This window comes from Microcaecilia unicolor, unplaced genomic scaffold, assembly GCF_901765095.1.
Source record: "Microcaecilia unicolor unplaced genomic scaffold, aMicUni1.1, whole genome shotgun sequence".
In the NCBI taxonomy this organism is placed as follows: domain Eukaryota; kingdom Metazoa; phylum Chordata; class Amphibia; order Gymnophiona; family Siphonopidae; genus Microcaecilia; species Microcaecilia unicolor.
In genome coordinates, this window is record NW_021963036.1 from 44,765 (window position 1) to 66,723 (window position 21,959).

Sequence of the window (21,959 nt, forward strand, 5' to 3'; positions counted from 1 at the left end):
CACTCAACACAAAACTTTGGGAATTAAATAAAAAGAAACACGATTTGAATTACAATGAGCACAAACTGCTACTTTTTCAGGATTTTTCACAGCGGGTGGCTGAACAGAGCACTGACACCATACTGCTCCCAGTTATTTATGAGGGGCATTAAATCTGCCTTACAGTATCTGGCCAAGGTACGGATAAACTCATGACAACCACACTGTGGTTCTTACAAATGCGGAGGAGCACTGTGCCCTTCTGGACTATTTGTTGCCCTGTTAAGTGACTAGCAATGCTTGTTGGCAAGTGCTTGTTTTGTGGTGTCTCTTGACCACTGATGCATTTTGAATACTGGTGGTTTGTAACATTTTGAACTGAGAAGAATGCATGGAGGACCCTCTCTATGAGCTCCCTCATGTCTGCTGTGGTTGGTTGGATTGTAGACCATGAGCACATAGCAACTTATTTCTGTGGATGGGGGGTGCCTTCTGAGAGGTGTTCTGTTTACATGCTGGATGGTGGGACGATTATGGCATTGACTGATGATGGTATTTCAACTGGAGCTCCCCCTAATGAGAGCTGCCTCTTTTTCCTGGGTGATGCCCTTGGTCAGCGGGTTCAGAAGAGATTAGATGCCCTGCAACCTGGTGATGCTCACTTTAGCAACATCCTACTACTACTTGACATTTCTAAAGCGCTACTAGGGTTACACAGCACTGTACAATTTAACATAGGACAGTCCCTGCTCAAGGAGCTTACAATCTAAAGGACAAATGTACAGTCAGTCAAATTGGGGCAGTCTAGATTTCCTGAAAGGTATAAAGGTTAGGTGCCGAAAGCAACATCCTACTGTTCTCACCTGCCTGAACATTGTTTTGATTCTCATCTGTGGGTTCCTTCTTGTGCTGTGGCTCTGTCACTGTTTTTCTTTCAGGTTAATTTTGGTGGCCCAGCAGTTGTGATTATTTTACATTTTGGGTATTGGGGGGGGGGGGGGGGGAGGCAGGCTGCAATGATTGTGTTTGGAGAGTTGCTTAGGGGCTGGAGTAGGGGTAGCTTGAGGATGACTCTGCAGGTGCAAATACAATTGATGGGTGTTTTGGCAACTGTGTTAGGCTTGGTGAAAGGGGCTAGTTTTGGGGGTGGAAGAGACACAGGAAGCTAGGGATGTTGGGAGGGAGGGGCAGGAGGCCTTGAGTCCTAATCATCAGGGAGGCACGAGCACAGTGAGTTTGTACCTGGCTGCTGGACTAGATAAGCTAGGAGGCCATCTCCAGCAGAACAGACATCACGTGATCTTTGATATATCTCTCCCCCTTACTGGGCTATGGGTAGTGTGAGGGTTGCTATGTTGAATGTGGATGGAATACATTCCCCTGTGACACACACAAAAACTTAAGCTACTGCAGGCGTACATAAGTATTGCCATACTGGGCCAGACCAAAGGCCCATCAAGCCCAGCAGCCTGTTTCCAACAGTGGCCAATTCAGGTCACAAATACCTGGCAAGATCCAAAAAAAGTACAAAACATTTTATGCTGCTTATTTCAGAAATATTTTCCCCAAGTCCAATTTAATAATGGTCTATGGACGTTTCCTTTAGGAAGCCGTCTAACCTTTTTTAAACTCCGCTAAGCTAACTGCCTTTACCACATTTTCTGGCAATGAATTCGAGAGTTGAATTACACATTGAAGGAAAAAACATTTTCTCCGATTAGTTTTAAATTTACTACTTTGTAGCTTCATCGCATGTCCCCTAGTCCTAGTATTTTTGGAAAGTGTAAATAGACGCATCAGCAGCATCTTCCTAGTACATAAGTATTGCCATACTGGGAAAGACCAAAGGTCCATCAAGCCCAGCAGCCTGTTTCCAACAGTGGCCAATTCAGGTCACAAATACCTGGCAAGATCCAAAATATGTATAAAACATTTTATACTGCTTATCCCAGAAATTGTGGATTTTCCTCAAGTCCATTTAATAATGGTCTATGGACTTTTCCTTTAGGAAGCCGTCCAAACCTTTTTAAAACTCAGCTAAGCTAACCGCCTTTACCACATTCTCTGGCAACGAATTCCAGAGCTTAATTACACGTTGAGTGAAGAAAATCTTTCTCCAATTCATTTTAAATTTACTACATTGTAGCTTCATCGCATGTCCCCTAGTCCTAGTATTTTTGGAAAGTGTAAATAGACGCTTCACATCTACCCGTTCCACTCCACTCATTATTTTATAGACCTCTATCATATCTCCCCTCAGCTGTCTTTTCTCCAAGCTTAAGAGCCCTAGCCGCTTTAGCCTTTTCTCATAGGGAAGTCGTCCCATTCCCTTTATCATTTTCGTCGCCCTTCTCTGCATCTTTTCTAATTCCACTATATATTTTTTGAGATGCGGCGACCGGAATTGAACACAATATTCAAGGTGCGGTTGCACCATGGAGCGATACAAAGGCATTATAATGTCCTCATTTTTGTTTTCCATTCCTTTCCTAATACCTAACATTCCATTTACTTTCTTAGCCACCGCAGCACACTGAGCAGAAGGTTTCAACGTATCAACACCTAGATCCCTTTCTTGGTCGGCGACTTCTAACATGGAACCTTGCATGACATAGCTATAACTAGGGTCCCTCTTTCCCACATGCAGGTAGGCATCCTGCTTATGCAAGAGACGTCACTATTTCTGAAAATGCTAAAAATTACAGAAGGATTGGGTGGGGAATTTGGCATTTGCATCCTTTAATGGGAGACAGCAAGGAGCTGTGATTCTTATTCATAAGCGCACACCATGTCTGGGTCAAACTTATACAACACCAGGAGGGAAGGTATGTGTTATGGGCAGGAGAGATTTGGGGTAAGAAGCTTGATCTGTGCTCCATTTATGCACCTGTTTATTCTCATACATTTTTCTCCCATCTTCTGGCTGTTTTGGCTCCCCTGTAGTAATAATTAATTTTGGGCAGGGATTTCAACATAACATCTGACTGCCCCTCAAATCGAGACCAAGAGGCGTAGCTGATAATGGGGTTAACTTTGTCATGCAGGAGCTGGGGCTTTAGATATCTGGCAAATGTTACACCTGGATGATTATGATTTTACATTTTACTCCCATGTCCACAAAGTGTATGTTCGCTTAGACTATATCTTGCTGTCACCATCTCTTAACTACAGCCAAAAGTGCAGGTATTGATAGAGTGATCTCTGATCGTCATACGGTGTGGGTGGTTCTAGAACTTTTGCAGGGTAACAGTACTCCCTGCTAGAGGATGAACCCGACTTTATAATTAGATTCAGATTTCAAAACGTTTCTCCGGCAGGAATGGGAGCATAATATTGTGGAGAATGATCCCTAGGATGTATCTCCGATGACATACTGGGAGGCTAATAAAGCAGTTATGAGGGGGAATATTTTGGCATATACCACTAGGACGAGAAAGGAGCAAGATAAAGCACTTTTAGACTTGGCATACAAAACTGCACTTCCTCTGGGGTGCGATGACGAGCAAGTCAGATAAGAACACAAGACAGGAATTTTTTTAATCTATGGAAGCAATTAAATGCAGTGCTGAACCAAAAGGCCTCCAAGAATATACAATTATACAAATATAAAATTGCATATGTGGGGGAATAAGACAGGTAAATTAGCCACTCTAGTTATGCAGAGAACTGAGACGCAATTACATGAATTAAAACTCGAGGGCTCGATGTTACAAGCTGCTGTTGCAAAATTTTACACATCTTTGTACGATAAAGGGACACAGACAAGTAGACTGAATTGTTTCAGGAATGAGCACTGCTCTCCCTAACTCAAAAGCAGAGGGAGGAGCTCAACTCTCCCATATCTGGACAGGTGATACAGTTGGCAAATCATGCGACTGAAATTGGCCAAGGCACCCAGGACCCGATGGCTTGTGACCAGTATATTGCAAGATCTTAGGGGTTAAGTTGGTGGGTCCTTTTCAAGTTTTCTGTCAAGACGTGTTCAAATTGGACTCAGAACAGGTAAGAGTGACACATGCCACCATTGTGGTATTATCCAAGTTGGGAAGAGGTAGGGAGCAGTTGGGCTCTTATTGCCCAATCTCTTTGAGACATTAAGCTTTTTGCTATGATTTTGGTCAGTCGCCTAGGGAAGGTTCTTCCCTTTTTGATGCATGCGGACCAAACAGACTTTGTCCCTTGCAGATATGCCTCTACCAATATTCTTCAGGCCTTGGAGATGTTACAGGGAGAAGACCAAACAGGATGATGCTCATAGAGAGCTTAGATGTGGAAAAAGCATTTCACAAAACCTTGTGGGACTCTTGGTTACTAACCTCAGTTTGGCATAATGGCAGAATTTTTAATGGGAGCCCTGGCATTCCTATAGCCCAAATTCTTATTAATGGCGACCTTACTCCCACTTTCACAGGGAACCTGGCAGGGATGTCCCCTTTTCCCTATGTTATTCATGCTTTCTCTGCAGCTTTTGGCCGACAGAGGGGATTATGTTAGGCCCAAAGGAATATAAAATCTCTTTGCAGATGACATGCTTATTTTTCTGGGACAAGCTTCCAGGGGAGTTGGTCACTCAGCGTGGCTTTTATGTTCATGTGCAACATTTCTGTCCTGGTCTCTTCCTTTCTCCAACTTTGGAAAGGGAGTGGCTAAGACTATGCCTGCTGCAGTTGGAGAAAGGAAGAGACCAGGACAGAAATGTTGCACATGAACATAAAAGCCACGCTGAGTGACCCGAGGTCCTTTGAGCCCAGCATCCTTTTTTCAATAGTTGCCAATTCAGGTCACAAGCAACTGGTAGTTACTAAAAGGTAGCTCTCTCTCATAACTCATTTCCAGAGAACAGCAATAGCTTTCCCAACTCTATCTTTGGTGAGGGGGGGGGGGGGGGGGGGAAGGGGTTAAGGGGGACTGGATACTGGGACCAACTACCCCTCTGACCACAGAGCTGCCAAGTGAAATCCTCTATCCTTGGGTCACTGCAACATTTTTTTTTCACAGAAAGGGACTTCACAAGTTAAACAATGCAAAAATATCCTCTGTGTGAAATAATCACAACACTTAGCATATCAGGGCCCTAAGCTTGCCCCAGACACTAGTACCCTGTACAAGTGCCAGCACAGGCACCGTCACTGTCACCCATACTCTTAGCATTAAGGTAATCAGATATAATGCAGGCACTCATCTGGGGGCACATTTTTACCCCAGTGGTGTTACCTTATTCAGGCATGTACAGCCAATAGTGGCATAAAGAACCTTCTCAATGAATGGCTTACACTAAATCTCTTTATTGTTAAGACCTACAAAAATTAATGGTTTATGACAATGACTTAAAAAACAGACCAGAAGAGAAAGTTGTCCAATGTTTTCAGAACAGCAAAGGAAGAACAGTAGCCTTGATCATGCTTCAAAATCCAGCGTTTGTGTTTTTCAAGCTCCCCTTGAACTGCTGCCCTTTCCACTTTCAAGTTCTGGGACAGATGTATTCAGTCTGTCTTTAAAGGCTGCAATTTGAGGCGTCTGTTCGGACATTTCCTTATCCTACATGTCTCACTACACAAGTTCAGCAGACCATGCCACCACCTCGCTCCAGTCCTGGTACTGCTATTCTGCCCCATGTTTTCACACAAATATTTACATGAGACTGAGCTGAGTTCACTCCCTCTCGTCAGTGTGCAAGTCAAAGAAAAAGCTGGTGCTGCTGCCCAGAACACGTTTGTTTTTCTTTAGCACAGAGATCTGGTTTTCCTGAGCCTCCATATCAGAGCTACTGGTAAAGATTCTGCTGGGACTTGGCTTCTTCTGCAGCTTTAATGTTGACCCCACCTGGCTGAAGTCACTGATCTCTCTCAGCACCTGTCACAGAATTAAAAAGGACTTACTACAAGAGCCATACTTCTGTACATTGCTCAGCCCTGCTCCCATCAAACGTCAACCTCCACCAGCAAGGCTTGACACAGAGCCATGTTTCAGCGTAGCCACCTGTCTCAGGAGTCTAAAATACATGCAAAATTAAAAGGTAAAAAAAGTAAATAGATACAAATTTGTAAACATAAATAAATACAATGTGTAACACACAAAGATTAAAAAGGCAAATTTTACAAAAATGCGATGCATAAAAAAAAAAAAAAAGATGAGAGCCACAGATGAATATCTGTGTATCAAATCTGAATATCCTGTATAATAATTTGCAACTCCAATGTTCTACGTCTGGATGCCTGCATTTGTAACATCCATAACTACTCATTGCCCTGCCCTCGCGTCAAAACATAATGACATCAGAGGGCGGAACAGTGAGGGAAGGGAAGCCAGCGCCAGCCAGCCAGAGAACGTTCAGGTACAAATCGAGGGAAGGAGAGAATTGCAGGAGAATCGCCCCCCTCCCTCACCCCCGAGTTACAGGCCCCCTCCCTCACCCCCTCTCCTCCGAGTTCCAGGCCCCCTACCTCTCTCTCCGAGTGCTAGCCCGACCTGCGCTGCCTGCCCTCTTCTCCTAGTCCTTTGCCTGCTCCTCACCTTCCTGTGTGCTGGCCAGAATTTAAAAGTTCTTAACTCAGGGTCCGGCGGCAGCAGTGAAAGGCGAGTAGGCACGGCGCTTCAGCCTGCCTTCCCTTCTCTCTCAGCTCTGCCTCTGGTCCTGCCCTCATTTCCTGTTTCTGCAAGGGCGGGACCAGAGGCAGAGCTGAGAGAGAAGGGAAGGCAGGCTGAAGCACCGTGTCTGCTCGCCTTTCACTGCTGCCGCCGGACCCTGAGGTAAGAACGTTAAAATTCTGGGCGGCATGCAAGGAGCAGGCAAAGGACTAGAAGAGGGCAGGCAGCGCAGTCGGGCTAGCACTCGGGGGGGGGGGGGGGGGGGGGGGGGGCCTGGAACTCGGAGGAGAGGGGGGCCTGGAACTCAGAGGAGAAGGAGAGGGGCCTTGAACTCTGATGAGAAGGGGGGAGGGAGGGGGCCAAGATGGAACTCAGAGGATAACCTTGCTAGCGCCCGTTTCATTTGTGTGAGAAACGGGCCTTTTTTTACTAGTGTATAAATCAGTGAAAAACTCTTACCAAGAGCCATAGCCACCATAGAATGTAATTCATTATCTGTTGTGGCTCTTGGCGAGCATTTTTCACTTATCATTTATACATATTCAGATTAGATACTCAGATATTCATCTGTGGCTCATCTTTTTTTTTAATCCTCTGGTTTTATACATCGCATTCTTGTAAAAATTTGCCTTTTTAATATTTGTGTTTTATACATTGTATTTTTTATGTTTACAAATTTGTATCTATTACTTTTTTACCTTTTAATTTTATACTCCTGTAGCAGGTGGCTACACTAAAACATGGCTCCATGTTGAGTCTTCAAGATGTATTTATAACAACACTATATGACAAGATTCCCTACTCTCATATTCCTACTCCACTAGAACTTTTTCTCTATGTTCCTGTTCCACCACCCCAGTGGTTTCTCTACCTTCACCCCATATTGTTACTTACTGCTGAATACCTCCCATGTAAAGCTATCCCATTCAATGCCAACCCTCTTCATACACTGCATGCTGCCAACTCTACCTCCACCTACCAATCTCGATATGCACGGTTAGTCCTCTCCATAACTCATTACCACCCTCCAAGAACAATGCCAGTTCTTTTCTATCCCAGTTATGCCATGAAGTGTCAGTTCCCTCCCGATCTAACAGACCCAGAAGAATCTGTACCTTGCTGGGAAGTGAAACACAAGGTGGCGTGAAGAAGGAATCTGCTGATGCCACCTCGGTGAGGTCTAGAAGCTTGGGAAAGATTTCAGAATCTTGAGAGTGATCCTCACTGCTTGTGCCATCCTTTAAAAAAAAAAAAAAAGACAGGTATATTATTCTGCTCATCATTGTTTCTGCTGGTACTGGCCTTTTGATATTTTCTGCAGGTTGCCGTGAGCATATTAATGTTATATAAACGGACACCTCAGTGAAAAGGAAGTCAGTACCCCAAATCTTCATCACTTTAACACAACAGCAAAGGACCCACAACGGAATAAGAGGCAAGCCCCTTTGTATTGAAAACACTCCCCCATATTGGAAATTTGCCTGGATGTGTTTCAGCTACTTGTCCAAGTTATAAAATGGTTCTCAATTCCAGTAGTTAGGAACAAAGGGCAATGCCAGACAGATTTCTACAGGCTGTCCCCCACATATGGCGAAAGACAGAAAAAGGTCAAGTCTGTGCATGCTAAAAGTGAGGGTGCTGTACAGCTCAAGGGGGAGGAGGAAGACATCTTCACATTGAAATTAACATAATACTGTTAGAAATACTTTTGGTTTTGCAAATATAATGCAGTCTTGGAATAATATATAAGTGCCTATATGTGGCTGGCATGATGGCAAATTGCCAATGGTAATGATGCTTGTAGTCTGCCAACTCCCAAATACAGATTTAAAGCGGATATCAAAATAGAATTATACAATTATAACAGATGAAAAGAGGAGCATCAATTAAATAACCAGCCTAATAAAACAATTTATTAAAAAAATACGCCTTCAATTGCTTGCAAAGCAGCACATAAGAGGGAATCTAAAATCAGCAGGTAAAGAACCCCATGCAGAAACGATGAGGAAATGAAGTTGATAGACTTTTTAAACTTAACTTTTTTGTAAAAATAAATAAGACAAGAATCAATAGCTTGTGATGAAGGTGACAATAGAATAAGGAAAATATTCTGGACATGCGCCATTAAACATCTTTAACACCCAGCATAATATAAAAATACATGCTTTAATAGGTAGCCAATGTAATTTAATTAAACAGGCGTAACATGACCTCTTCTGGTCCAACCAGTGTTTAATCAAGAATGACTGATCTGTACAGAGTGGTGGGTGTGACCCTGGCTGCTTTGCTGGGCAGTCTGGATGGACCAGGCAGACCTTTATCTGCTGTTATTATAGATTGTGATTTGCCAGGCAATCCCATGTGACTGGGTCAAACCTCCAGTGTAGTTAGTAGAGCTGTATCGAAAAGCATATTTTACTATTCGGCCGAATACAATGGTGAAATTAGGCCTTACCTGCTAATTTTCTTTCCTCTAGATCCTCCAGACCGTTCAAGACGCTTGGGTTATGCACTCCTACCAGCAGAGGGAGACCTAGAACACTAAAACTTCTTATACAAGTAGCCTGTGCAGACCTTCTACTAACCAGTAAAACAGTAACAAAGCAGAGGAACAAAACACCTCCACCTAAACAAAACCACTGTATCCACACTCAGATCTCCTCCCCTTAAGACGGGGGAATTCGACTGCAGATGGGCACAAACAGTACCACAAACTGCCCTTAGTAAAACTCCAGGACCCAAATCACAGGAGCTACTAGAAATATCAGCAACTGAAGTCTAAAGAAAATATCTACTGAACTGTCCGATACACTGGGTGGGCTCTTGAACGATCTGGAGGATCTAGAGGAAAGAAAATTAGCAGGTAAGGCCTAATTTCACCTTCCTCAGCAATCCTCCAGACCGTTCAAGACGCTTGGGACGTACCAAAGCAGCAAACACATCTAAGGGTGGGACCTGCGAAGCCCAGAGGACAGAACTGCAGCTCCAAAACTGGTATCCTCCCTTGCCTGAACATCCACTCTGTAATGTTTGACAAAAGAATGTAGGGAGGACCACACCGCCGCTCTACAAATGTCCACCAGTGGAAAAACTACTCTGCCCAAGAAGCCGCCATCCCCCTAGTGGAATGTGCCTTGAGCCCCACCGGCACCGTACGGCCATGCAATATGTAAGCCAATGAGATGGCATCCTTCAACCACCGAGCTATAGATGCCTTAAAAGCAGCCGCTCCCTTCTTGGGCACCCCATGAAGGGCAAATAACCTGTCCGAAGACCTGAATTCCTCTGACTTGTGCAAGTAAACCTTCAACACTCTGTGCACATCCAATTTTGCCAAACGACGCTGAGAAGTTTCCCCTGTCCGGTCCTCCAAGACCGCAACAAAATCACCTGATTGACATGAGAGGAGGATACCACCTTAGGCAAAAACGAAGGGACTGGAAGCAGCAAAACCTTTTCCTTACAAAACCACAGAAACGGAGGCCTACATGAAAAAGCCTGAATATCCGAAATCCTGCGAGCCGACGATATAGCTACCAAAAAGACCACCTTCATAGTAAGGTCTTTTATCAAACAAGACTCCAAGGGCTCAAAAGGAGAACCCGCCAAAGAGTCAAGAACGATATTAAGATCCCACTGAGGAGGACGAAGCAACTACACCCCCCTCAAAAAACGGACCACATCCGGGGAAGACGCAACCGACCTGCCCTGCACCTTACCCCGAAAACACGCCAAAGCAGCCAAGCTGCACCTTCAAAGATGACAACGAAAGGCCCTTCTCAAAACCATCCTGCAAGAAATCTAAAATGCACAACACAGAAGCTGTTGAAGGGACACACGCCCGGTCCCCACACCAATCTTCAAATATGTGCCACACACGCATATAGGCCAAAGACGTCGAACGTTTGCAAGACTTCAGCATCGTCTGAATCACCTGAGGCGAAAACCCTTTCCTTCTCAACCGTTCCCCTCTCAAGGGCCACACCGTAAGAGAGAACCAATCCGGATCCGGCATGACAATTGGACCCTGACACAACAGCACCGAGCCCCCCCAGCCGCAGAGGCTCGTCTTCTAACAAGCACATCAGATCCCCGAACCACGGCAGACGCAACCAATTCGGAGCCACCAACAACACCGGACCCGCATGACCTTCTACCCTCTGTAGGACTCGACTTATCAAGGGCCACGGGGGAAACACGTACAGCTGAGGCCACGGAAGGACCAACGCATCGATCCCTTCCGCTCACGGATCCAGACACCGACTGAAATACCGAGGAACCTGAGCTTTCTGTGCTGAAGCCATGAGATCCACTACTGGCATTCCCCACTTTAGAACTATCTGGTCAAACACCGACCGGTGCAGAGACCATTCTCCGGGGACCAACATGTGTCTGCTTAGAAAATCCGCGTTCACGTTGTCCACCCTGGCCACGTGCGGCGCCGAAATCTGCACTAGATGCCTTTCCGCCCAACTCATGAGCAGAGCCGTCTCGACTGCCAACCGAGGACTCTTTGTACCGCCCTGCCGGTTGACATACGCTACCGCTGTCGCGTTGTCGGACATGACTCTTACCGCCTTTCCGACCACACTTGAGCGAAACGCCAACAGAGCTAGCCGGTTGGAGACGAGGGCGATTCGGTTGATAGACCACTGAGCTTCCTCCATCGACCACCGCCCCTGTGCAGACTGACCGAGACACTGAGCTCCCCAGCCCAGCAGACTGGCATCGGTTACCAGAATCACCCACTGAGGAGGTTCCAACGGCATGCCCTTTTTCAGATGAGCCGAGCACAGCCACCACTGGAGACTGCGCCGAGGAGCCCCCCACAATGGCAACTGCAACTCCAAACTGTGTACCTGAGACCACCTGGACAACAGAGCCGCCTGAAGCTGACGCATATGCGCCCTGGCCCATGGTACTACCTCTACTGTCGCTGCCATGAGGCCCAGAACCCGAAGGTACATTCAACCGTCGGACTCTGAACGGACATTAACAGCCGGACCTGCTGCTGAAGAGAGGCGATCCGAGAATCCGGCAGAAAAACGACCCACTGCCGTGTCGAACCGCACTCCCAAGTACTCCAGACTCTGCGATGGGATCAACTGACTTTTGACTACATTCACTATCCATCCGAGCGATTCCAGAAACGCGACCACCTGAGCCGTTGCTGCCACACTGTGAGCCCGAGACTTCGTCCGGATCAACCAGTCGTCCAGATACGGATGCACCAGAATTCTCTGCCTCCGCAAAGCCGCTGCTACCACCACCATTATCTTGGAGAAGGTGCGTTGAGCAGTTGCCAAACCAAAAGGCAGAGCACAGAACTGAAAGTGCCTCCCTAAAACAGCAAAATGAAGGAAACGCTGATGGGCCTCTCGAATCAGCACGTGCAGATATGCTTCCGTGAGATCCAGTGACATGAGAAATTCTCCCTGACGAACAGCCACTATGACCGAGCGCAGTCTCTCCATGCGGAAGGATGGCACCTTGAGCGCCCCATTGACCCTCTTGAGATCTAAAATGGGTCGAAACTGGTCCTCCTTCTTCGGCACCACAAAGTAAATGGAACAACAACCCATTCCCAGCTCGTGCTGAGGAACGGGCACCACAGCTCCCAACTGGATTAAGCGACCCAGAGTCTCTTGAATAGCTTTTAATTTGACTTGAGAGTGACAAGGAGAGGGAAGAAACAGATCCAGCAGCGGGTGCTTGAACTCGAGCGCATAACCGTCACAAACGACCTCCAGCACCCACTGATCTGAAGTAATTTGGGTCTACCCCTGATAAAACAGATGAAGTCGCGCCCCGACCTTCACCAGAGGCTGGACCTGCACACCTTCATAAGGAGGACATTACCATTTCCGGCACCTCCGGAGGAGTCCCGACCTCCTCGAAAGGACTGCATCCGCTGGAAAAACCGGCTTTTAGAAGGAGACACAAATCTGCCCGGCCTGTACCGCCTCGCATCCTTAAACCGACTTCTAGCCGAACCACCTCGACTAGCCGCCTTAGGCCATAACTCCGGCAACCAAGAGACCTTGGTATCCCCAAGACCACTCATCAGTTTACCCAAGTCCTCTCCGAACAACATAAAACCTTTGAAAGGTAGAGAACACAACTTTGCTTTAGAGGCCACATCTGCCACCCAGCCCCTAAGCCAAAGAGCCCTGCGAGCCGTCACTGCCAGAGCCATATTCTTAGCAGAAGCCCTTAGCAAATCATAAAGGGTGTCTGCCAAACACGAACACCCCATCTCCAATTTGGCCAGGTCCTGTACCAAACCAGTCCTATCTAACGCAGGCTCATCCAAGAGCTTCTACTACTACTACTATTTAGCATTTCTATAGCGCTACAAGGCTATAACGGAAACAAGCTCTGGCTACCAAGCCCCCACACACAGAGGCTTGCAAGGCCAAAGCCGACAAATCAAAGCTGCGCTTCAGAAAGGACCCCAGCTTCCTATCCTGAGGATCCCGTAAGGCTGTACTGCCATCCACCGGAATGCCATAGCCTTAGTAACTGCCGTAACCACCGCATCTCCACAGTAGGTGGTTTCAGCAGGGCCAAATCTTCTGGAGGCAAGGGATACAGCCGCGCCATAGCCCTAGACACCTTACAAGCAGCCTCCGGCACAGACCATTCCTGAAAAACCATGTCCCTAATGTCTGAATTCATGGGAAAGGAACGGGAGGCTCTCCGAATCCCCTTAACTAAGGAATCTACCTGGGGTCCCTCTGCAGAGGGAGTGGCCGCCGGATCAAACTTCAAAGTAGAGATCACCTGATCAATGAGCTCTAACAACTCCTCCTTATGAAAAATGCGAACCACTGAAGAAATCTTCCCCGGGCCTTAGCCCATCCTGATCCTCAGACACATCTAAGAGATCCTCCTCTCCTGGGTCACTCCAAACGTCCGACCCAGGCAGAAAAAGTATCTCCATAGGCTCCGAAATATCCACCCGCGGGCGCTTAACTCCCACTGAGCTAGCAGCCCCCGGGGAACAAACAGCCTGAGAGAGGCCAGCTCTCCAGACATTATACAGAGACCAAACAAACTCAGGGGGGAAGCCAGACCCCCCCCCCCCCCGACGCTGCTGAAGCCCCAACAACACTTCCCTCAGTCTCCGCGACAGACCCCCTTGCTCCCGATCCATTGCGTGATCCGCGGCTAAACTAGGCGCGTTTCCCACCACACATGGGTCCCCCGGAACCGGTACGGAATGCGCGGCCAAAAGGGCTGCGCTTCCTGCCAAAAATGGCTCCGTCGAGGCAGTACCGGGACGCGCAGCCAAAATGGCCGCATTTCCCGCCAAAACCGGCCCCCGCTGTTGCCGGCCTGGAATGTGCGGTCAAATCGCCGCCCAACTCCTCCGCCGACTCAGGGGAAAGCACAGGGGTCAAAGAACGCTGACAACGTAGGCTCCCCACAAAATCTACATTGGCCACGTTTCACTTCAACGCCGCGCTTCGCGCAAAATCGACACCTCGTTGGCTTAGACATAATGGCCGCGAACACAATAAAAACAAACAGTTGCTTTGTGCTCTGACAGACTAATAGGCAAAACCACCTAAGGCAAGAACACCCTTGAAGACGTTTTATCTCTGAACTGCCACAAGAACGGCCAAAATAGCCGCCTTTTAAAAACGTTTATTTTTTTAAAACCTCGTTGCTGATGCCTAAACTCCTCAAGGGTACAGAACGAGGTCTGTAGCCGAAGTTAAGCAGTCCTCCAGAGGAACAGCACAGGGGGAGGGACCCGGCCACCCGGGTGTGACACCCCACAGGGAATAAGAAGCCCCTTAGGACTTACACCCTGTAATAGAGATCCAAGTGTGGGTTCTCTAACATTTACAACCCAACCTAGAAACCCCCAAAGGGCCTACCAGACTGAGTACACTGCACAGGCTGCACACATCTACCCTCTGCTGAGACTGAGAAAATACTGGTTAGTAGAAGGTCTGCACAGGCTACTTGTATAAGAAGTTTTAGTGTTCTCAGTCTCCCTCTGCTGGTAGGAGTGCATAACCCAAGAGTCTTGAACGGTCTGGAGGATTGCTGAGGAATAATGAAAATTATTTGGCTGAATATATAATAAAAGCAGCAACATGAAATCAGGTCAAGTAGGACTTAGCATGGTAGAGCCCCAGATTATATTTGAATTTAAAATTGATATTTGGCAGAATACGAATAATGTATTTTAGGCACTATTTGGGGCCAAATCAAATAAGAATATTCAGTATAGCCCTAGTAGTTAGTGTAGTGGTGAGGGTGCTCTATTAGTGATTAGACTTAGAGATTTCACCACCATTAAGAACAAATCAAAAGTCACAGCCTAATCCAGAATTTCAGGACAAAATACAACCCAGCTGGGATCTCAGTAGCACTTAACACACCATGAAATTTTCACGGTTTCGACACTTAACAGGGTCACAGTTACAGCCCTCATTGCACTCCATCTTATGTTTCCGACAGCCACACAATTTATTTCCACAGCAGCCTTTGCAGGAACACTGTAGAGACAAAAGCAAAAAAAAAAAAAAAAAAAGTTAGACCGTCTGCTTTTGCACCTTCTACATCCAGAGTCACAACAGGGTGTGAACCCACAGCTGTTCTTACTGTCCATATGTTGCCCACACTGGATGGTCAATAGCTCTTCCTGGAAACTTAATTTACTTGGTCTCATTTACTTGGTCTCTACAGCTGAAATGAGCTCAGTCCCAGCCAATCCTGTGCTAGCCTGAAAGACCTGATCTCCAGAGAGAGATTCCAGCCAATGTATTGATTGATTGCCAGTTCATTCCTTTGGCTAGTCCTGAACCAGGTCCATTTACAATAGCTCATGTTTCCTCAGGTTACAGCAGCCTCCAGACTTACCCCAATCTTCTTAGCAAGTTTACTAATTTTACTGGGAATCCATTCTATATCTTCTTCCTCATTCTGTGATTCCTCCGATTCCGAGATGAGCTCCTCTAGCTTCATGCGTGGTGTCAAGCCTGGAGCCCTGGCCGTAGTACGCCTGTAGTTCCTTGGCTGAGACAAAAAGGTCACATGGCTGCTGTTACATAAGAATAGCCATACTAGATCAGGCCAGCTACCGTCCCCCCTAAAGTATGCTAGACAATGGGAAGAAGATCTGGGAACGGGAAGGGATTTATAAAAACCTTTTGAAGGTCTCTATATCTAGTAGTCTAACAGAGAATGGATATAAAATGCTATACCATTGGCATCTCATCCCAGTACGCCTGAAAGCTATATATGGGAAGGCATCTGATAGATGTTGGTGTGGCTGTGGGGGTCTGGGCACCTTTATACACATTTGGTGGTCTTGTCCCAAAGCTCAACGATACTGGGGTGAGATAGCAGGTTGGGTGTCAGATATTCTGGGAGTTCGGGTGAACCCAACTATAGCCAGCTGCTTGCTCCATTTCGGACCCAGCGAATTACATACACAGTCGCAGGCTGACATCATATATTTATGGCAGATCGCCTATCACTCACGACAGCCTGGAAGCAGCAGGAGACCCCTGCACTTCTTCAGGTCCAGAGCAAAGTAAATTTGTGTACCTTATGTCTAAGCTCACTGCCTTTCGCAGAAATAGATTAACGTGATTCCATAAGACATGGGAGGCATATATTGGCTGGCTCGAGTTTGCCTGCTCCGTATTGAGAGAGTTATGACCTCTTGGAATTGGGAGTTTGTCTTACTCACATTGTAACAGTTTTGTTCTATTAGCTTAATACTAGACACGAGGGGGGGGGGAAGGGGGGAGGGAGTATGAGTTACTTGTAATTGATGTTATGAGCCTCATACTGAAGAGTGACAGTATGTTATTAGCTATTTTCCTGTATAGGTTTGGGGATTGAGACAATTGTAGTGGGAGTGGGGGGGGGGGGGGGTCCGTTTGTTGCATTACGTTTAAACTTTCATTAAAAATAAACAAGTAAAATAGAATAGCCATACTAGGTCAGACAAAATGGACCATCTACCACAGTGTCCTGTTTCCAACAGTGGCCAATCCAGGTCACAGATACCAGCAGAAACCCAAATAGTAGTAACATTACATACTACCAATCCCGGGGCAAGCAATGGCTTCCCCCATGTAATAAAATAAATGTCTCTCTCAAACCTTTTTAGATACGCTAACCGCCGTTACTATATCCTCCGGCATTGAGTTCCAGAGCTTAACTATTCTTTGAGTGAAAAAATATTTCTTCCTATTTGTTTTAAAAGTATTTCAATGTAATTTCATTGAGTGTCCCATAGTCCGTACTTTTGAAAGAGTAAAAAAAATCAATTCACTTTTACCGTTCTACACTACTCAGGATTCTGTAGACCTCAATCATCTCTTTTCCAAGCTGAAAAGCCCTAACCTCTTTAGCCTTGCCTCAAATGAGAGGTGTTCCATCCCATTTATCATTCTGATCGCTCTTTTTTGAACCTTTTCTAAATTCTGCTATATCTTTGGAGATATGACTACAATTGAAAGCAATACTCAAGGTGAGGTTGCACCATGGAGTGATACAGAGGCATTGGTCTTATTTACGATCTCTTTCCTAGAATAGTTTGCTTTTTTTGGCTGCCACCGCACACTGGACATAAAATTTCAGCATATTGTCTACAATGACACTTAGATCTTTTTCTTGGGTGCTGACTCCCAAGGTGGACCCTAGCATCAGGCAACTATGATTTGGATTATTCTTCCTATCCCTATAGTGCACTTGCGATCATTCCACCCCTTCTCCTAAATAAAAGATAGCTGTAAAGAGCCATGTCCTTACTTTATACATTAAGAGCACATGTTCACGTTACCTTAGGAGGGACATAATCAAAGGGTGAATCAGAGATATCAATGACCACATCATTCTTGAGTCCACACAGTTTCTTCCCACTTGCCACCTGAATCAGGGTTAGTTTCTGTAAAAAGAGGAAATTGGATGTTACTACAGGAGTTGGTAAAAGTGGGCCAAGGCAAAAGGAAGAATCTGGAGGAGGAGACATGGAGGGTTAAAGAAACAAAGTACCTGCTTCAATAATTCATTCTCTTGGATGAGATGCTGGTTTTTCTCACAAAGTTCTCTCATTTTCTCAAGCTCCTCATCCTGTAAGCCAAATGAAAAATTCTTTAAGATGAATCAAACAGGAATGCTAAATTCAGAGAGGGATGTAAGAACATATGGGGAATTATGAATCTTTCCACTTGTGTGCTCAGCATAAGGGCAGCTATATGTCAAGCCCATTCTGTAACCAAATTGCTTTATCTGTAAGTTTAGCTACAAGGCCATGTTTATCTGTAACAGGGGTTCTCTGTGGACAGTATGATACATCAGCCACACATTGACAATGTTATCCAATGGTGCCACATCTGGAGTAGCTTCCTAAGAGCTCAGAAAAGCATGTAACGGACATCACAAGAGATGTATAGCAACTGTGACTTTCTACATGGAATTCTAGATACCAAAATTAGATTTTACACACTTCCTAGAAGTCATTGTTTTGGGTTTTTTTACCATCTTAAAGCAACTCTGGCCGTGTCGGGTTTCTGCATATTTATAGGTGGCGAACAGTTGAACCACGGGATAAATAAAGAAGTGGTGTGGATTTAAAAAGGGATGTTTGATACTGCAGTGCTGACAGTTCCGCTTTACTAGGTGGGGCTCGCTTGAGCAGTTCGAGCCACCAAGCAGGGTTTCTTGTTCCCTGGGACGTATCCATGAAAGATTTAATTGAATGACTTGTAAGCACTTTATAGTAATTTTCAAGGAGACCAATGTTTGAAATAAGAGATTTATTGTGACTAGTAACCATTAAAGTGTTCGGAACCCACTATAGATAGGAAAGATATTTCACCAATAAAGTGTTTTCTGCCATACTGATGCTCTCTTCCATTTCTTGTTTGGAATTTTTTTTTTTTTTTACCTAACCACTTTTACCATCTAACTTTGTCACCAAACAGGTTTTCACCTGTGCTAGTGGTGTCTGTGAGATGCACATAAATGTCTTTAGTTCTGATGCTCTGAGCTACAGAAAGTGATCCTGTAGCCAAGACCTACATTCCAAGTGATGTAATATCCTCTCGCACCAAGGATAACTCTCCAAAGGCGTGTGCACAAGACCAACCAGGTACCAATTAACCTAGAACTTATATACAAATCCTGTTGTGTAGGTGCAGCCTGGAACAGAATGAAAACTGACCTAGGAAGGTGGGGAACTGGATTCTAGACTTCAAATTCTGCAGAACTGTCTAACCGAACTGACCGCCATGTTGGGAATCCTGCTCAAGGTAGTAGTGAGATGTGAATGTATGGACTGAAGACCATGTTGCACCTTTGCAAATCTCCTCAGTGGAGGCTAATTTCAAGTGGGATATTGATACAGCCATGGCTGACATTGTGAGCCATGACACGACCCTCCAGAGTCAGCCTAGCCTGGGCATAAGTAAAGGAGATACAATCTGCTAGCCAATTAGATAAAATGCTTTTACCAATGGCTGCCCCCATCCTGTTTGGGTTAAATGAAACAAAAAGCTGAACTGTCTATGGGCTTTAGTTCGCTCCAGAGAGAAAGCTAAGGCTTGCTTGCAGTCCAAAGTGTGTATTACGCTTTCACAAGGATAAGCAAGATTTTTGGAAAAAATGCTGGCAGAACCAACTGATTAAAGTGGAAATCTAACACTACCTTCAGAAGGAACTTCGTTCCTTTTGTCTTGCGGCACCTTATGCCTGGAACCATCTTCCCGAACCCATACGTCTAGCTCCATCTCTACCTGTTTTTAAATCTATGCTGAAAGCTCACCTTTTCACTACTGCCTTTAGCTCCTAACCACTACTCATTTGCCCTTCTCCTCCCTGTTCCTCTTTACCCTGTAATTCCCTTGCCCGTAATGTCTTGTCTGTCCGTTTTACCTAGATTGTAAGCTCTTTGGGCAGGGACTGTCTCTCTATGTCAAGTGTTCAGCGCTGCGTGTGTCTGGTAGTGCTATATACATGCTATTAGTAGTAGTAGTAGTAGTAGTAGTAAGATGGGTGTAAAGAACCACTTTTATGATGACATGTATGATGTGGATCAATTACTATGGTCTGAAGCTTGCTAACCTTCAGGTGGCAAGTGTCAAGTGGCTCAAAAGGAGCTTTCATCAGCTGGGTGAGGATAACGAAGTCCAAGGGCACAGTGGAAGGTTTGATTGGGGGTTTCATCAAAAGTAAACCTCTCAAACTGAACTAGAGGCTGTAGAGAGATGGGTTTACCTTACACATGGTGGTAAGTGCCAACTGCACTGACGAACTCTTACACAGTTGGTTTTGAGATCAGATTCAAAAGGATGGTATTCAAGCAGTTTTTGTGCAGGGCAGAAAAAGGGATCTAATGCCTTGCCCTCACACTAGACAGCAAACAGATTCCATTTGAAATTATGACTTATTGGTGGAATCTCTTTTTTCCTGGAAGCAAGCAGAACCCTGGAGACACCCTCATGCAGCTGGACGATGCTAGCCAAAGAGACCACTCATTCAGTGTGATGAGGGTCAGAAATGACTCCAGTCTCCACAGTTGTTTGGAGGCTAGCTCCAGAAGTAGAAGAAACCATATCTGCCTCGGCCAAAAAGACACGAGGATCATGGTTCCCTGGTTCTGAGTTTCAAAAAAGTCTTTCCTATGAGAAGATGGAGGATATATATACAGAAGATCATTCCACCCAATGAAGGAGGGTGTTCTATGCTAGCCTGCCATGTAATCTCAGCATAGAGTAGAACTGATGGACTGTTGAGATGAGTGGCAAAGAGATCCACCAAGGGGTTGCCCCGCTTTCGGAACAATGTCCATGTTTAGAGACCACTCATGCAGTTGAGTGAAAAAAAAAAAATTCCTCCCATTTGTTTTAAAAGTATTTTCAAGTAACTTCATTAAGTGTCCTAGTCTTTGTAGTTTTTGAAAGAGTAAAAGATCACTTCTATTTTTTCTACACCACTCAGTATTTTGTAGACCTCAATCATCTCTCTCCTCAGCTGTCTCTTTTCCTAACCTCTTTATTAACTACTACTACTATAAATCACTTCTATAGCACTACCAGTCGTACGCAGCGCTTTACAATTGAACATGAAAAAGACAGTCCCTGCTCTAAAGAGCGTACAATCTAAATCATGACCAAAAAGGATAAGGGAAGGACAGACAGAAGGACACATAAGGATAAGATAAAAGTTACAAGTCAGGAGTCGAAAGCAGCATCAAACAGGTAGGCCTTTAGCCTGGATTTGAGGGCAGCCAGAGATGGAGCTTGACGTATTGGCTCAGGAAGTCTATTCCAGGCATAAGGTGCAGCAACATAAAAGGAACGGAGTCTGGAATTAGCGATGGAGGAGAAGGGTACAATTAGAAGAGATTTGCCTAGTGAACGGAGTTCCTCGGAAGGAGTGTAGGGAGAGATGAGGGTGGAGAGGTAGTGAGGGGCTGCAGAGTGAATACACTTATAGGTCAACAAGACCTATAAGTGTATTCTGCCCGCAACCTCTGAGTCATCTTCGACTCCTCCCTCTCCTTCTTTGCGCATATCCAGCAGATAGCCAAGACCTGTCGCTTCTTCCTCTATAACATTAGCAAAATTCGCCCTTTCCTCTCTGAGCACACCACCCGAACTCTCATCCACTCTCTCATTACCTCTCGCCTTGACAACTGCAACCTACTACTCACTGGCCTCCCATCTATCCCTCCTTCAGTCCGTTCAGAACTCTGCTGCACGTCTAACCTTCCGCCTGGACCGATATACTCAAATCACCCCTCTCCTCAAATCACTTCACTGGCTTCCGATTAGGTACCGCATACAGTTCAAGCTTCTCCTACTAACCTACAAATGCACTCGATCTGCAGCCCCTCCCTACCTCTCTACCCTCATCTCCCCCTATGTTCCTACCCGTAACCTCTGCTCTCAAGACAAATCCCTCCTTTCAGTACCTCTCTCCACCACCGCCAACTCCAGGCTCCGCCCTTTCTGCCTTGCCTCACCCCATGCCTGGAATAAACTCCCTGAGCCCATTCGCCAGGCCCCCTCCCTGCCCATCTTCAAATCCTTACTCAAAGCCCATCTCTTCAATGTCGCCTTCAGCACCTAACCACCATACCTCTTATTTAGGAAATCTAGACTGCCCCAACTTGACATTTCGTCCTTTAGATTGTAAGCTCCTTTGAGCAGGGACTGTCCTTCCTTGTTAAACTGTACAGCCCTGCGAAACCCTAGTAGCGCTCTAGAAATGTTAAGTGGTAGTAGTAGTAGGAGCTTGAATTGTATACGGAAATGGATAGGGAGCCAGTGAAGTGATTTCAGGAGAGGGCTGATATGGGCATAACGACTTTGGCGAAATATTAGTCGTGCGGCAGAGTTTTCAACAGATTGAAGAGG

The 21,959-nt window shown here is 45.8% G+C and overlaps 1 protein-coding gene across 1 annotated transcript in view; it reads right to left on the bottom strand.

The window, feature by feature from the left end:
• Positions 1–5,266: 5,266 nt before the first annotated feature.
• LOC115458807 (chromosome-associated kinesin KIF4-like) overlaps positions 5,267–21,959 on the bottom strand; it is a 210,843-nt gene continuing 194,150 nt past the window's right edge. The window contains 6 exon segments of the mRNA XM_030188620.1: positions 5,267–5,832; positions 7,683–7,805; positions 14,964–15,080; positions 15,445–15,600; positions 17,381–17,485; positions 17,593–17,670. Of these exon segments, the coding sequence (XP_030044480.1) occupies positions 5,632–5,832; positions 7,683–7,805; positions 14,964–15,080; positions 15,445–15,600; positions 17,381–17,485; positions 17,593–17,670 (780 nt within the window). The 3' untranslated portion in view covers positions 5,267–5,631.